Genomic DNA, 18555 nt, shown 5'->3' on the forward strand with positions numbered 1-18555 from the left:
TTTTAAGATGCAGATTGGGCTTCGGATATGGATGACAGATGCTCCACTTCTGGTTATTGTGTTTACATCATGGTTCTGAAAATTGAACTGGACCGGCCGGTTCAACCGGAATAACCGGGAACCGGTTACCTAGCCGGTCCGGGTAAAGTCAGAAACTGTCTAACAAAAAATCGGTGAAAAAATCGGTCGAACCGGCGATTAATCGGGAGAACTGTTCGGTTTTTTAGCGGTTTTTTGGTTTAATTATTCCCTCCAAAACGGTGCCGTTTTGAGCCCTTTAGGTAAAAAAAAAACACCTAAATAGCTACCCGATGCCCAGTCCCCCTAGCCCCCAGTCCCACTCATCTCTTCTCTCTGAAAATTCAAAGAAAGACAAAGAAAAGAACCCTAGTGGCGTAGCCCCCCAGCCCCAGAACCCGCAGCCACCGCAACCTCCACAGCCACCGCAACCTCCACAGTCACTGCATCCCTGCAGCCCCGTAGCCACCACAGCCCCACAGGCCCCACAGCCACCGCATCTCCTCTCCTCTGTTCGAGCTCTTTCTCTGTATTCGCCGGTGTCGCCGTCTCTTCTGTCGCCGCCGTCACTCCCCTTCCTCTTTGCCGCCGGTAAGTACTACCCTTCCTCTTGTTCATAATTTTCTGTGGAGTTTGTTGATTTTATTGTGGAGTTTGCTGATTTTAGTTTTACCGTGAAGTTTACTGAGTTAATTTGTTCATAATTTTGCTGTGAAGTTTCTTGATTTTATTGTAGAGTTTGCTGATTTTAGTTTTATGGTGGAGTTTGTTGATTATTTTGCTGATTTTAGTTTTTTTTTGTTGTATATTGAAGATGGAGCAATCACAAAGAGTTAATTATATGAATTAATTAGTCTGTATTCCTGATTTGAATTCTGAATTATATGAATTAATCATTCTAAAGGTTGGATTTTGGATTTTGGATTTTGTATGTAATTTGTAATTTGGATTTCAGAATTTTGGATTCGGATCAGCTTCTTTAGCCATGACAAATTTCTCACCCAATTCAATCAATCATGGCATTGTGGAATATGATTGTACATGCTCACACATGTTCTGTCTCAAAGAGATTGTTTTCTAGAATGGTCACATTATATGATCATCATCATTTGCCAAAAAAGATGATTGAGGTATATTTTTATTGTACTATCAATCTTACTATACCTTGATGCAAGCTGTTCAGCAATTATAAGGTTAATTCTTCTATGCTTTGACATGGAGCTATCATGTTTGTAAGTTAGATATTTTGCAGACATGGAGGAGTTGCAGGTAAAACCTGATGAAGATACGGTCAGACGAGTGGCAAATGCCTTTAGAAAACTTGGCCAAGAAGAAAAGAGTAAATTGGTTACAAAACGATATGGGCTCAAGTGGAAATATATTCACTTTATTGGTGAACGGGTTAATGTTAGAACAGAAGCTTGGGAAGAAGAAGGTCCATCTAGAAGTTGAAATTGGTGTATTCCAAATTGTCAATGAGGACACTAGTACACCACCACATTCTATTACCTGGGATCTGCTGTTGTTGCCGATTATATTGTTACATTCCTAAAGCTGCTGTATTAGAGGTTCACTAGTTTGGTTTCTTAACATGTTTAGAGCTTAGTAGCTAACCAATCAGGGGAGGAAAAAATTATTAGTGCTTCTGGTTTCATTGTAGAAAAAAAATTATATTATGCATTAAGAACAAATTGTATCCACCATGATTATCTCTCTAATTTTTGGTTCATTGTTATGAGTTTTTATAATTGTGCAGTTGTAATTTTGTCCGTGTTTAACTAGTATACATTAGTCAACCAAACCTTATTAATAAATTTTTTAAGAAAATTACTAATATCAAATTTTGAGGTATAATATTTTTTAGTCTCATGTTGAAGTATAACTCTAAAATTATTTTCATATTAAAATTTTTTGACTTAGAAATTATTGAATATAAATATTTAAAATTATATATTAAATTTTTAATAATTTTATTTAATATTTAATTAAACCGGTTGAATCCCGGTCGAACCATTGAACCAGTGAACCAGTTGTCTCACCGGTTCATTGACCGGTTCGGTTTTCACAACCTTGGTTTACATAGGAGATAATTTGATTGCATGGTCCAGCAAGAAACAACACTATGTTAATAAATCAAGTGCTAAAGCAGAGTTTAGAGCCTTATCAGACACTACTTCAGAAATTGTTTGGCTCCAAAATTTGTTATCTGAACTTCAATACAACATTCCAACCACTGCAGTTATATATTTTGACAATGCAAGTGCAGTTCAATTATCTCACAATCCAATTCTTCATCATGGAAGCAAACATTTCGAACTCAGACTGCATTTTGTTAGGGAGAGAGTGAACCAGCAAAAATTACACATCATATCCCAGGCACAGATCAAGTTGCTGATATATACACTAAACCCCTCTCCTTATCAGCCTTTACACGCTTCAAAAACAAATTTAAGGTCACTTCAAGAGTACCCTTAAGTTTGTTGGGGGGGGGGGATGATAGGACAGAGGAGTTGAACTCCAATAACAGAAATGGTTAGGAGTGGTTAGACAATTAGTTTGATTGTATTTGTTCCTAGTTTGTGAGATATATAATGCAGAGGAGTTTTCTCTCTGCATAACACAATGAATAATACATTCAGTGAATTGATGCACAATAGAAATACTATTGAGGAAGCAAGTATCTGGGGTCGGGTCAATATCTCAGGAAACTGCTTGCAACACTGTTGTTTTCAAACACTATAACTAGACCGGAACATGTATGGGAAAACACATGAAAATTACTTTCGGATGATATCCTACATAAACAAAGGAGGATACTTGACAATCAAGGTAATTATTGACTACCACAAACTTTATTAGTTTATTGGTTCATTTTCTTTAATATTATGAAAAAATTTAGTATTTTTGGTACAATGGTTTAATATTAGTTTTCGCATCTAATGAAATTTGTAATTAACACCATATAAAGGATTAGTATAATGACTCAATCTAGGTGATGTTCTAAACTAAATTTGGTAACATTCAAATATAGGTTTTATTATTTAGGGTAAAACTTTGTTTATGACCATATTTGTACTAAAATAAATAGAAAGTGACATTATTCCCATTAACAGGTGTCTCCCTTAAAAGCATGTCAAATTCATTATAGCATTCAAAAAATGTCGTGTAGTTTTATAAAGAAGCATGTGTTTTTTTCATACCTTTTGTTAGTGTAACTGCAGAATTATATGATGTCACTTCCTTCTCAATACCCATCATTGATTGCATCACTTTAGTAAAAAAATTGTATCCTTTCCATTGTTGCGATCAGATTTGCTGTATAAGAATAGATTTAGCAAAATATCAGCCATAGAACACGGATTATAAGCACATGACACACTGAATTGAGGTAATAGCATGTTGGTCAAATACAATCTAATTAGCATGGAGTAAACCAATTTTCATTCTACACCTCTGTATTATGTGTCCAAGTTTGCAATCGATATATATTTTCAAAAACTTATATTGATATATAAGTGTGGATGAGAACACTAATATCTTATTTGAAACACATGGAAAAAAAACTATTATTATATACATCTATATAAAATTGTCGTTGATTGGTTACACTGATGCATGAAGTATCGCTTTGGAACTAGAGTGGGATGGTACACTAATATAATAGTATGAATATAGTTAGCCTCATAATTTCAAATGATTTATAACAAATACATATATTCATAGCAGTTCCACATATATGAATTAGACTTATATATAAGGTATGATTTTCAGTATAAGATTGTTATATGTTTGATTTTTTATATCTCAGTATATGTAGATTTTAAACCCACATTAAGCCAATTAGAATTACCATGGGAGCACAGTTATTCAAATCTTTAGTTTTTACATGGCCATATATGTAATAAGTAATTTTACATTCTTATCAATTGCCTTTTTATATTTGTTATTTATCAAAAATTAGAATTTGAATATTAAATTTGATATTTAACATTTATATGTGTGACTAATGAAATTTTATTTTAATACCTCAGATTTACATCTGACAGAGACAGAAACAAGAGACTTGACTCTTATTGAAATTGAGAACTTATTAAAGGGATACAATAAGAGCCTAAGAGACACCCCTTCTATGCCATTCTCTAACATGGACATGTGTTATCAACAGTTGATGTCCAATGGTGTCAATAGGCTTATTTGTGATGAGCTTCGTTATGATAGGCGACAATTGGTAGTGGAACATGCAGATTTATTACAAAAGCTAACAGATGAGCAGAAGAGAGTGTATAAACAAATATTAGCAGCTGTCAACAGTGGTGATGGTGGTGTGTTTTTTCTATATGGATATGGCAGTACAGGGAAGACATTTGTTTGGAAAACATTAGCTGCTGCAATTAGATCTAAAGGTCAAATTGTCTTGATAGTTGCTTCGAGTGGGATAGCATCTCTCTTGCTCCCTGGTGGAAGGACAGCACACTCGCGTTTTGCAATCCCTATTAACCTTGACGAGTTTTCATGATGTAACATTAATCAGAACAGCCCTTTGGCAGAGTTGATAATTCGATGTAAGCTTATTATATGGGACGAAGCTCCAATGGTCAACAGACTTTGTATCGAAGCACTTGATAGAACAATGAGAGACATCTTAAGGTTCAAGAATGCTAATAGTCTTCAACAACCTTTTGGAGGCAAGACTGTTGTATTTGGCGGGGATTTTCGACAAATATTACCTGTCATACCCAAGGGCAGCAGGCAAGATATTGTCAATGCAACAATCAATTCTTCATATATTTGGGATAGTTGCAAGTTGTTGTCACTAACACAGAACATGCGGTTGCGGGCGGACACTCTTGATGAAAGGAATAATGAGTTAAAATAGTTTGATGATTGGATTTTGTCAATTGGAGATGGTCGGTGTGGTGATCCTATTGATGGGATAGACAAGATAGGAATTCCTGATGATATTCTCATTGATCAATGGGATGACCCTATAGTATCCATCTGCAAGGCAACATACCCGGAATTGTTTCTAGGGGTAAATTGTGTATCACATTTGAAGGAAAGAGCTATACTTGCACCAACTCTACATATGGTTGATGAAATCAATAGCTTCATGATGAGTTTGAACAGTGAAGAATCTAAAACTTATTATAGTTCAGACACCGCATGTCAATCAGAAGCGCACAATGACTTATTGGCATCAGTTCATACACCCGAGTTTCTAAATAGCATTAGATGTTCAGGTGTTCCCAACCATGAATTAACATTAAAAGTAGGGACCCCGATAATGTTACTAAGGAACATAGACCACTCAGCTGGACTATGTAATGGGACACGGTTGGTAGTTTCTAAACTCGGAAGACACATCATTGAAGCAAGAAGCTTTTTAGGCAGTGGGAACGGTGATAAGGTATTCATACCACGGATGACCCTCACTCCATCCGATCATAGAATACCATTCAAATTTCAACGCAGACAGTTTCCAATAATGGTATCCTATGCAATGTCAATCAACAAGAGCCAAGGTCAATCATTGTCAAACGTAGGGTTGATTCTAAAAAAACATGTTTTTACGCATGGCCAACTTTATGTTGCACTTTCAAGGGTCACTCATAGGAGAGGTCTCAAGATTCTGATTTGTCATGATGAACATGAGAAGAGGAAAACAGATAATGTGGTATACAAGGAGGTGTTTAGGAATTTAAGCTAGAGTTATTTCACATAAGACACAGAGGTAAAACTAACCCAGTATACATGTATATTTACAACTTTTGCATGTTTTAATGCCATTTTTTAAGTTTCGCGATTAATCAAACTATATTGAAATTTTTTGTTTATTCTGTAAATTACTTTTACGCAACAACTTATTGTTTAGAAGATTGAAAATTTTAACCCTAACTCTCATGAATTAACTCTAGCTTTTTAGGATTGTAAATGCTTCATTTAAACACTCATTGAAGTCCATTCATTTTTTCAAGCAGACAGTTGTACAACTTTATTTCAAATAAGGATCCAGTCTGAATCATCAAAGTGCTCCAGCAATGATTACACGTACAAGGTAATTTATAAGATGATGCACAATGTGTTAGGTACATGTTCTTATCTACTCATTCAAGTTTATATGCAATAGGCAATTTACAATATTTAGCTTTTTTTAATTTATAACCCATATCTTACGGATTATATTGCCTAATTATTTTTGGAGAATCTATGATAGCACATTTGTTTTAATGTTTGGCCATACAGTATGAAAAAAGCTATCATTTCAAAAAGCGACTCAATTTTAATTATAAGCCAATCGGGGAACAAAACTTATTTACAAATTGTACTCTTCATGTATTGCTACCAGATAAGACAATCCCATTGATTTTCAGGTAAAGATTAACTTTCAAAATATCTATTTCTCAATGGGACATTCGGGTTTTCTTTAAACTCAGTTTAATATTTTATTTTGAAACGGAAGTTGCTAGCCAAAAGCCACAACACATGTTAGGATTATTTCTCCTATTATAGCCCACATTTTCTATTAAAAAATTTATAGCATTCACACTTTTGGTGCCAATTCAGTGTTTTGTTTCTGATTTCGCAAGGAGATTTGTATTTTCATTATGAATTTCTATTATTTATGCCTTTCCTTTTATAAGAGAAAATATTTTTCATACACCAGTTAAAAAATACACATTTTTATCAGTCATATTTCTTCGAAAATGGTCAATTACTCTTACAATCTAAAATAAGAAGACTAGAGAAGTCTAAACCACTACATATTACATGACAACTTTTTTTTCAGATTATTTTTAGACCAGATTAAACATGCATTTAATTAGCATAATTTAATTATTATGATATATTTAGTTCTAATTGAGCAACCCTTTCCCAACATAGAATTCATTTGTAACATAAACCTTCTTTGTGATATTTCAACTAATGGAACAACTACAAACTGTAAAAGATTCTACTAATTCTTCATGTAAACCAATTATATATAAACATAATTAACATCTCTAATCAACTTTGTATCCACCCAATTTCATTTCCATGTGATAAGTATTAACCTTCATTTAACATTTTGCATACAACGTAGTTGGATATCATGATATTTTTGGTTAAACATGAATGACTAATCAAGTAACTAAAGCATGGAAGAAGTCTCATACCTTTGAGTAGACCACTTATAATTAAAGATATTATATCACACCCATCATCAACAATTTCATCATTAAAGGAATTTTCCAGATCCGGATCACAACCAAGCACCAATTTGTAAGAACTGCAAGACAAAACAACAACTTAAATCAATTATCTAACTCTGTTTTAACAAAATATAAAATTAACATTGGTAGAAAGGGAAAGATATGCGATGATTATGTTATTACCCAAACTTGGTGGTTACCGATCTCCATGGAGAAAATGTACAGTTCTCACAGTTTTTTGTTTCCTAATTACAATGAAAAAATAAAATAAATCAAAACCAAGATCCACCTCTACGAGCTCAACCGTTACTGTGCTCAATAAATAAATTGAGCGAGAGGTTTGTACATACTACTCTATACAAGGAGCCAGTCAAGTAATAAAGAAATTATTGTCATTTTCATTCAGTGATTATTCCATTACAATATGATTTCACTTCGTCACCTGCTCATTTCACAAACCAACCAACAATTGTTAATTACATATTTTACTGTTTCAAACTTCGAAGGAAAACAAATATAAACATGTATACATATTCATCAGATTACCTTACCTGCATGTGTATGCGGCTGTAACCAATGCATTCTAAGAGATTCCCATGAGTAACATATGAAGCTATTTAGAAGTAGTTGAAAAATGATCATGAAAAAACTTTTCCATTTTTTTGGCGTTTCCCTTGCCACTTAGATGAAGAAAAATGAACCTTTTTATGAGCCAACGGTCATGAGTAAATGAAGTAGGTGGGTTCAGTCAATTCAAAATTAATATATAATAATATCTCCATAAATTGGGTTCAGCCAATTCAAAATTAATATATAATAATATCTCCATAAATTCACATGTAATGGGCCCAGTGTTACTCTTTTTTGGCTAGCCAAAAAGTTGAACTTCTTTATAAGGAAGCGTTTTTACCTTCTATACAAAATTTATATCCATCTTGCACAACTAAACAAGCATTAATATTTTAATATCCATATCCATTAATTAAATCCTTCCAACAACATTTTAAGAACTAAGATTTTAAAATGAGTATTCATTTTAAGCATATTATTCAAACAAAATTCTTATGAAACAAATGGCATACGAAATTAATAAATAAATAGTCATTAAAATGTTATTAAATCTTTAGTAACAATAAACATGTATATAAAATTGTAAGTAGGAATAATTAATCATTAATAAATTTTTATGTTTAATTAAATTATTATGTGTAATATCACGTCACACATTTTTTTACGCAATAGGCAAATCACATAAAATTTATCTAATATTATTATATCCCAAAATAATTATTAAGTTTTGCACTATAATTTAATATTAATTTTATTAAACATAGCTGTATATATGTAGAAAAAGATAAAATATACTGTGTAGCACCATCCGCGTATCGCGCGGGGATACACTAGTTAATATATAATAAGCAACTAGTGCATGTTTCTTTGTTTGACAAGTGTATAACTTCTGTACATGACAAGTGTATAGCTACTTAGTTTCCAAATGACAGCAAGAGAAAACAAGTAATAGAGTCATGTGTTTGGACAGTAAATATTTTACAAGCAAAAACCTATTTAAATTATTCAAAGTAAATATTTTATATAAGACGAAAAAATGGCACATTTACTTTTTTAGGAGACTATTTAAATAGCCAGTCCTACGCCTTGGGTAATAAGCATTTTATAAAAGTTATCTCTCTTTATCACTTTCTCCCCATCAACTTCATGTAGAACCTGAAAAAAATGGAAGAGAAATTTGATTTAGTAACTGATGTGAATCCAAAAAAGCTTCAATGGCATTTCAAAGTGTATGTTGTTAGGATATGGGAGGTTCCAAGCAAATACAATGAGAAAGAGATTGGGTCGATTGAAATGATTCTCCAAGATGCAAAGGTATCATTCTCACACTGAAATATGTATTCTTTCTATTTACTGTTGATATTTTTATAGTAGTGTGATACATGAACTAGACAAGAGACATTACTTATTTCCAAATCTGTTTGTAATGCTAAAACAAGGTGGTAGAATCCATTGCACTATTCCCCGGGGGTTGGTAAAAAAATGGCGTGGTGCCATTCTTGAGTTTCAGATGTACACAATGACTAATTTTATTGTGTTCGACCACAAGTATAAGAAGAATGGTGTGAGTAGGATGGTATTGACATTCTCCCAGAGGACTTTGGTCAATCATGTTAAGAAGCCAAGCTTTCCCCTTGAGGCTTTCTACCTTAAGTCTTATGTAGATCTTCTAACTGCTGACAAATTACCAGATTCTGAAATGTTTGGTGAGTGTCATATATACTTATAGGATTGATTATGCATTTAAAAAAGTTTGGGTTTATGTTCCACAGAAGCTAATACCATTATTAACAAGTGTAGATTTGATCGGAGAGGTTGTTAGTAAGGAAGATCCTAGGGACTTGATCACTAGCAAAGGGAAGGAGACTAAGCGATTGGTTATCATCCTTCAAGACCTCGAGTATGTATTATATACACATTTAAAGGTTTAAGTTAAAATTATTTTCTTGACAAGTTATGGTGACAGAACCTTATCCTTGGTTGTGTTATACTAAAAAACAACAGGATCAATTGCATTTTGTTTGGTGAGTTGGTTGACCATCTCCTACCGCACCTTGAAGAGGAGAGAGCTGAACCACTTATTGTTGTGCTGCAATATTTTAAGGCAACAAGGTGGAATGGGAAAACATCGGTGCAAAGCAACTTTAAAATCTCGAAGGTCCATATTAATCCTGAATTAACAAAAGTCATCCAATTCAAGAGCAAGTTAGTGTTGTAGATCCTCTATATGTTTTGATTTAGGAAAAAGATAAACACTTTAGTTTTATCTAAAATTTTGTGACCATTAATGATTGTAGGTTAAGTAGTCCTGCCGCATCAAATCCGACCAGGATCAGCCAGGTGTCATCTCCTAATGCTTGGTCTGCCTTGGATGAGTTAAAACACGGAAGTGTGGCTATCAAGACAATAGAGGAAGCTCTCAATTCCATGGAGGTCTAATGTGGCTAGATTTTACACAATAAATTTTGATACTAATGCATAACACTGTTGTAAATTGATAAAAAAAAAACCAATCCTATTCAAAATCATTGATGACTCATATCCTATATTGTTTTCACATCATTGTAGGAAGGTCCCATATGGATATTAGGGACGATTGTATCCATCAATGCGGGAAATGATGATTGGTTTTACAAATCTTGCAGAAGGTGCCCTAAAAAAGTTGAAACCCCCATTGGAAATAGATATGAATGTGGCAAGTGCGGACACACACACGGAACAGCGGCTCTTAGGTACAAATTAGAGGTAACAGTGCACGATGGAACAGGGAGCATGTCACTACTCCTGTGGGATAGGGAGACCACACAGTTGTGTGGAAAGACAGTGGACAAGATTATTTGTGACAATGTAAGTAAAATCTGAGTTCATAAACTCACATTCCTTTAAAATTACACTTAATTATGTTGTATATTTAGGAACCAGAACACTAAAATAGTTGTTTTGATCTATGTACTTGGTTAGGGAGTTGGAGAAGATGATTACCCACAATTGCTGGACAATATGATGGATAAACAAGTGCTATTTAAATTAAATGTGAAGTCTGGCAATATAAAGCATTATGATCCAGTGTACACAGTGATAAAAATTTGTGACGATGAGGATATTATCATGAAAAACATGCCAGAGAGCCTTCCCAATAAATTGGCTGTTAATTAAGATGTAATTATCTCAAATTACATGTTCCCACACACATTGTTCTTACTTTGGTGAATCTTTATGTGTTATCTAATTTTTAATAGGATTTGTCTATTCTTAGGACCATGACTACAACAACTTGGTTGACATTTCAGGCATTGTGGTCAATCTTACGAGTGATACTGATACTCATCTTACTATGGTTAGTTATCTAAATACTTGATAATGTGATTATACCTGCATATGATGAAGAAAATGTGCATTATATTCTGTACGCATATTTTTTAGTGTGGTGGGTCTTTATATAATTTTTTCTATATGAAGGATTCTGCTGAGGAAAGTGTTTCTAGCCTCAAGTTCAAAACACTAACTAAGAGAACTACCAGCGGTGTAAAAATTGGCAACATCAATGTTAACCTGATTGAGGAGGAAGGACAAAACTCTACTAATAGGCTCAGGAGCAAGGGGACGAAGAAGCTAAAATCTCAGGTTAATGATTCTGATGTTTAATAAAATTAGACAACTTTGTTAGTAATAGCTAATCTGCCTTTTTGTTATCACATATATCTTAAACCCTCTATAGAACTGGAATTTCTGTCTAGAATAGAAGTTTGGCAATGAGCAGAGTATGATACTATATATTAGAATATGTGTTTTGTGAACTATATGTTGTTATCATGCAATTAAATTTGAATTAGTTGATCAACATGATATTTCTTATAATTTAACATTGATATGACACATGAACTAATTGAATATGAAAGAACAGAATCAAATCTAAGTTAGGGTTGGAATAGCATCCTACAGTGAATTTAACTAAGTTGAAAAAAAAGTTCAATACAATATCCCAAATGTTAGAAGTTGTGGCATATAAAGCACATCCCATGAAAAAAAATATAGCCCCTAACCAATTGTATTATGACAAGTCTTTAACTTATAAAAATCATAAAATCTGACCTATTATGTGATAGTGTATAATAAAACATCCTCCAATATATATAATTAAACAATTTAAAAAAGGTGTGAACTAAAAATCAAATGCCACAATTGAATAATGCACATTGAGCTAAATTTAATGAATATGTATTTAAGTTATTGATTTGATCTACTATTTGACAGTTAAATAATATGCACTTTAGTTATGAGTTCGCTATGAGTTGATATTTAGTCCCAAAACTTAAAATTTATATTTTTAATGAGATAAAGATGTAATTGGAGAAGAATAAACAGGATAAAATAGTGAATAAATTAGATGGTGACATTTAAGAGAATCCTTCATAAATTGAATATATGAGAAAAAATACATAATAGCACTCCCACATTCCAACCATGAGCTAATTGTTTTAAGTTTTTTTTATCTAATTAAAACTAGATAGCCAAAACTCATGGAGTTGGATCTGATTATTAACTGTTGACAACAAGGAAGAAAGTCATGGCAAAACTCACAAATGCTTCTTATTATTAATTGTTTAAGTCTCATGTGGTATTCCAAAACTTAATGACAGTGAATGAATACACTAAGTTGAAAAAAATTGAAATACTTTGCATGAAGAGTGTCAAGTCCAATTTTTGCTGAGAGAGGAAATAAAGTACGCATGATCACATTGTCAATATTGGATGTAGTGCAAAATCTAAACAACTTAGCAAAAAGTGTGTCAAATCTAATTGTTTGGGACAGAAGAAATAAAGTAACCTGCTTAGATTATCAATGTTGGTGATAAGTATGCCTAAATAGTGAAGAAAGTTATTAGCGTGATACTATAATGGAGGCTACATTGTCAAAGCCTTGATGAAATAAAAAGTAATTTAACCATGTCATACTAATGATACTATGAGTAATAATACAAAATTTAGAACAGGCTGCTAATGTATAGATCTATGCTGCATAAGGTGATCTTTAAGCAGTTTTGAAGAAATTAGGATACAAATAAGCTCATGTGTACCAAATCTGATTTTCCATCCAATTTGGGCTACACCTCACTAATACATCTATCAAGAAACAAGCTTAACAGGGGGTTTTATCAAAAGTAGGCATTTAAGGTCCTACTATTATATAAATTTGTAGTTTTATTGGTCATGAAGTCTTATGCTACACACTCACCATGCTAAAGGTTCTAACTCATCACAAGTAATGAATTAAGAAAATTATTGGTGTCTAAACTAAACAAATCATGAATTCTTATTTTATACCCTACATTCAGAGTCTAGGTACAACACCAATCCAGGCTCTATTTGTATGCTGTTCAGACTCACAGAAGAAATTTCTCCAAACTAGCAATCAGTCAATGCTTTCACAAGGTTTAAGGTTTTTAAGGAATGCCATATATATCATATTACCAGTAATAAGTCAGAATTTATATCAGACTGCATCATGAGTGGTCAGAATTGTGTGGCTCAGTGATGCAGAAGGTGATATTAAACCAGTTTTCAAGAAACCAGGATAAAGATAACATTGTGGATACTAAAACCATTTTTTATGAAGTTTGGGTTAGACTTTACTAATATAGGAAGCAAGAAATAGTGTTAACAATGGACATTTGTGATTTTTAATGTCTGGTGGAGGATTTTATCAAAACTAGGTGATTATAACCAAGATAATTTTGGTGGATGTAGTTATATTGGTTAGCAAGTATTATGCTAAACACTCAACATGCAAATTATTGTGCTCCTCTTACCCAAATTTACTTGCTTTTTTTGAATGATGAGTGTCCTCAAATAAATAGTTTCAAACTAAAATACAAACATATAAAAAAGATATAGTGAAAAAAATCAAGAACAATAATTCAACAAAATTTAACATAGTTTTGGTAAAGCACTTTATGAAAAATAGATTTTTAAAGAGTAAAGATTATAAATTGAAGAAAATTTCCATGTTCCAACAAAGATATCAAAATATTTTGACAAATGAAACAAGTTGCATGATGAGTGTTCAGTCAGGTTCTTATTGATGGTAAAAGATTTCATGAAAAAGCATTATTTGATATTACTTCTTTAAAAGAATGGAAAAAGATTTCTATGTTTCCAACAAAGATATCAAATTAACTTCACAAATAAGTACCCTAATCAAATGGTCAATATTCATAGAACATATGTAAGATAATAAGAAGGGATTCAGAGTCTACATACAATGCCAATTTAAGCTCTATCTGTTTGGTGTTCAGACTGACAAAAGAAATTTCTCCAAACTAGCTATCAGTCAATGCTTTAACAAGGTTTGAGGTTTTTAAGGGATGCTAGACATATCATATTACCAGTAATAATTCAAATTTTAGACCAGGCTACATAAGTAGTGGTCAGAATTGTGTGGCTCAATGTTGCAGAAGGTGATATTAAACCAGTTTTCAAGAAACTAGGATAAAGATAACATTGTGGATGCTAAAACTATTTTTTAAGAAGTTTGGGTTAGAGCTTACTAATATGGGAATAAAGTGCTCTGATCACATTGTCAATATTGGAGGGACACATATGATAATAATTAAGAAATTCATACTATAGGCGAAACACTAACCGAGGCTCTATCTGTATGGTGTTCTGCCTGATAGAAGAAATTTCTTCAAAATAGCCATCACTCAATGCTTCCATGAATTCAGAATCAACTAAGGGATAGCATATAAAGATAGAGAGATTAATAAGTCAGAAAGTAGAGCAGGCTGCATAAGGAGTGATCGGTATAAGTGATGCCTGATGCTGCAGAACTTTATCTGCAAGCAATTTTCAAGAAACTATGATAAAGTCAATCTGGTGAATACTGAACCTGATTTTCATATAGTTTGGGTATGTCCTCACTAATAAATATAAATGAATAGAGTAACCTGCTGAATTCGTGATTCCTAACTATAAAGTAAGAAAAATTACTAACAAAATTGTTTCAAAATTTTGTCAAAAATATCATCTCGATTGTTGAATATAAATTTTTTAGTAGGCCTAAACTAAGCAGATGCAGTGGAACAAAGCAAGCAAAGTACTAAATAATTCATTATGAGGAGGTGTATAGTTGAATATAGTTATTAAATCCAAAATATTGATAGGATGACATATTTTTTCTAGCTTTGGTAAAGCATTAGAGGGAATAACTTTAGTTGAATAAAAAATTAGAATAGGAAAAAAATTTCAACAGGTCAAAGAAAGTTAGAAAGACAAGAACTTTTTATTAATAGTTTATAAAATATATACGACATATTTATACTAGAAAAATACAATGAGCCTCCCTAAAAGATTATCATTAGAGTGGGAGTCTCGAGTATTTCTTAAGTGAAGTTGGAATGATAGTCTTTGTTTTTCTACAAACAAAATATATACTAAAAGAGTCTACAAAAGGAGATGCAGTTATCAAGGTTATCATATTGATGCTAAACAATAGAATTATTTATTATTTTTCTCGATCCCAGACGGTGCAATTTAAAAGCAAAGAATTAATGCCTTTGGAATTACTATAGTTGTGAAAGTGGATAGTTTGACTAATAAATGCTAATAAAGTATAAGTGAATACACGTTTTTGTATTACAACAATAGTTTTTACCAGCACATGGGGGATTATACTAAATAAGTTAAAAAGAAGTGTCGTCGATTTTCGAACCAAATAAAAGGGAACACACATTCATTACTTTTAGTAAGATTCAATAAATAAGTTATCTGAATATATATATATCTAGAAAATAATAGATGTATTATTTATGAAGCTTATTTTAACAAAGTGCAAAAATTGACCAAGAAGATATACAATTCAGGAAACTTTGGAAACTGTGATGAAAGGCAGGTAGGTGTGAGAAAAAATATTATACAGAAAAATCAAATAAACTGTGTATTACAAAAAAAAAATCTTTGTCAAAACTATATCATGTGTGACCTAGGGAATGCGTTAACAAGAATATTTTATTATATTGTGGTGATATAAAAAATTAGTACTTCATAAACTATTGCTCATTAACTCACCCCTTTCAAATGTGAACACACACATCAGCTATTCCCTGATTAATCACCACCAAAAACACATCGCAAACATGGATAGTATCAAAGCACCAACAACCAAACCATTACCTAATAACATGTCAACCAGAATTTTAAGCTATTTGTCTACAATGGAAGGCACAACAACGAAGAAAGCACAACTAACTTATCTCGGTCAGGACATACTTTTGAAGATATTTACCAAGAGTGATCCAAAGACGGTGGGAAAATGTAGATGCTTAAACAAGACGTGGAATGGTAGGCTTTCTACCCCAATGTTTGCCAAGCAGAATTGGTTCGAGAACAAAGACAATAATAGGAATGTAATATTGGAGTTGGTCTTCCATCTATGGAAGAAAATTCCATATGGTTTACAAGAACCAATGTCGATTGTCCTCAGCAGATCCCTCTAAACATTTTGGTTGTGATAAATCAATTCGGTTGGTACTCGATTATTGGTTCTTGCCACGGTGTGCTCTGTATACGGTTCTCTCAAGAAGGATTGGATTCCAGTCTCCTAATTTGGAATCCATTAATTCAACAATTCCATACTGTTTCTGATAAGGCAAGGCAGCACTGTTGCCATGTAGTTTCTCTTTATGCATTTGGGTTCCTAAACCATTCAATGGAATATTGCATTGTTCATGTATGTAAGAAACACTACTCAAATACTAACATGTCATGGAGTCTCTATAGCTCAAATGACAATGATTGGACTCATTCTGGGATTGCTCAGACCCAGGTTCAGAAACTGGGCCCTAAGTCAATTGTGGTTGATGGATTTGTATATTGAATTGGATGGAATGGTCTTAACTTCACTGATCCTTCAGTAATAGCAGTGTTCTCACAACGGGTGTTCTATCAAACCGAAGTCCCAGTTGAGGAGAAGTCGATGGACCATGCACTCACACACTTTTACGACGGTGTTGGATTTATATCAACTGAGAAAGTTGGATATAACAAAACTGTGTTAGTTTGGTCTATTAAGAGAGATTTCCAGAATCAGCTTTGGTGGGAAAGGAAGCTTAGGGTTTCAGGTCTTGGCATTCCTTACAATCCCACTATGTTCCTTGAGAAGGACATCATTTCGGTTATGAAATTTAGGACAAGGTTTGCAAATGATACTAAAAAGACAGATCTTTTGCTTTCAAAACTGAGGAGCCACTTTGTAAGGAGGGAGCATTTATTGCACCGGAGCTGGGAGGATCATTGATGAGCGGATAATTTATACGTTTTTTGGCATTGTTTTTACATAGTTTTTAGTATGATTTAGTTAGTTTTTAGTATATTTTTATTAGTTTTTAATTAAAATTCAAATTTCTGGACTTTACTATGAGTTTGTGTGTTTTTCTGTGATTTCAGGTATTTTCTGGCTGAAATTGAGGGACTTGAGCAAAAATCAGATTCAGAGGTTGAAGAAGGACTGCAGATGCTGTTGGATTCTGACCTCACTGCACTCAAAATAGATTTTCTGGAGCTACAGAACTCCAAATGGCACGCTCTCAATTGCGTTGGAAAGTAGACATCCAGGACTTTCCAGCAATATATAATAGTCTATACTTTGCCCGAGTTTAGATGACGTAAACTGGCGTTGAACTTCAGTTCCATGCTGCATTCTGGAGTCAAACGCCAGAAACAGGTTGCAAAGTGGAGTTAAACGCCAGAAACAGGTTACAAAGTGGCGTTCAACTCCAAGAGAAGTCTCTACACGTGTAAAGCTCAATGCTCAGCCCAAGCACACACCAAGTGGGCCCCGGAAGTGGATTTCTGTATTAATTACTCATTTCTGTAAACCCTAGTAACTAGTTTAGCATAAATAGGACTTTTTACTATTGTATTTACATCTTTAGTTTCATCTTTAGATCAAATTTGGGGGGCTGGCCTCTCGGCCATGTCTGAACCTTTATCACTTATGTATTTTCAACGGTAGAGTTTCTACACACCATAGATTAAGGTGTGGAGCTCTGCTGTTCCTCATGAATTAATACAAAGTACTACTGTTTTTCTATTCAATTCAAGCTTATTCCTTCTCTAAGATATCCATTCGCACCCAATAACATGATGAATGTGATGATTATGTGATGCTCATCATCATTCTCACTTATGAACGCGTGCCTGACAAACACTTCTGTTCTACATGTAAACAAGCTAGAATGAATATCTCTTAGATATCTAATACAGAGGACCGAGTCTGAGATATTAGAATCTTCGTGGTATAAATTAGAACCCATGGATGGCCATTCTTGAGATCCGGAAAGTCTAAACCTTGTCTGTGGTATTCCGAGTAGGATCTGGGAAGGGATGGCTGTGACGAGCTTCAAACTCACGAGTGCTGGACATAGTGACAGACGCAAAAGGATAGTAAATCCTATTCCAGTATGATCGAGAACCGACAGATGATTAGCCATGCAGTGACAGCGCATTGGACCATTTTCACAGAGAGGATGGGATGTAGCCATTGACAACGGTGATGCCCTACATAAAGCTTGCCATGGAAAGGAGTAGGAATGGTTGGATGAAGACAGCAGGAAAGCAGAGGTTCAGAGGAACGAAAGCATCTCTATACGCTTATCTGAAATTCTCACTAATGAATTACATAAGTATCTCTATCCTATTTTAATTATCTTTTAGTACACTATAATCTCTTAATACATTTGAATCTGCTTGACTGAGATTTACAAGGTGACCATAGCTT

General features: G+C 33.4%; 1 protein-coding gene across 1 annotated transcript; it reads left to right on the forward strand.

The window, feature by feature from the left end:
* Positions 1273–5725, forward strand: LOC107637219 (ATP-dependent DNA helicase PIF1-like). Its single transcript, XM_021122622.1, has 4 exons — positions 1273–1453; positions 4050–4429; positions 4550–4777; positions 4895–5725. Exons 1-4 carry the CDS (start codon positions 1273–1275, stop codon positions 5723–5725), a joined length of 1620 nt encoding a protein of 539 aa, XP_020978281.1.

Source organism: Arachis ipaensis, chromosome B04 (genome assembly GCF_000816755.2).
Source record: "Arachis ipaensis cultivar K30076 chromosome B04, Araip1.1, whole genome shotgun sequence".
In the NCBI taxonomy this organism is placed as follows: Eukaryota; Viridiplantae; Streptophyta; class Magnoliopsida; order Fabales; family Fabaceae; genus Arachis; species Arachis ipaensis.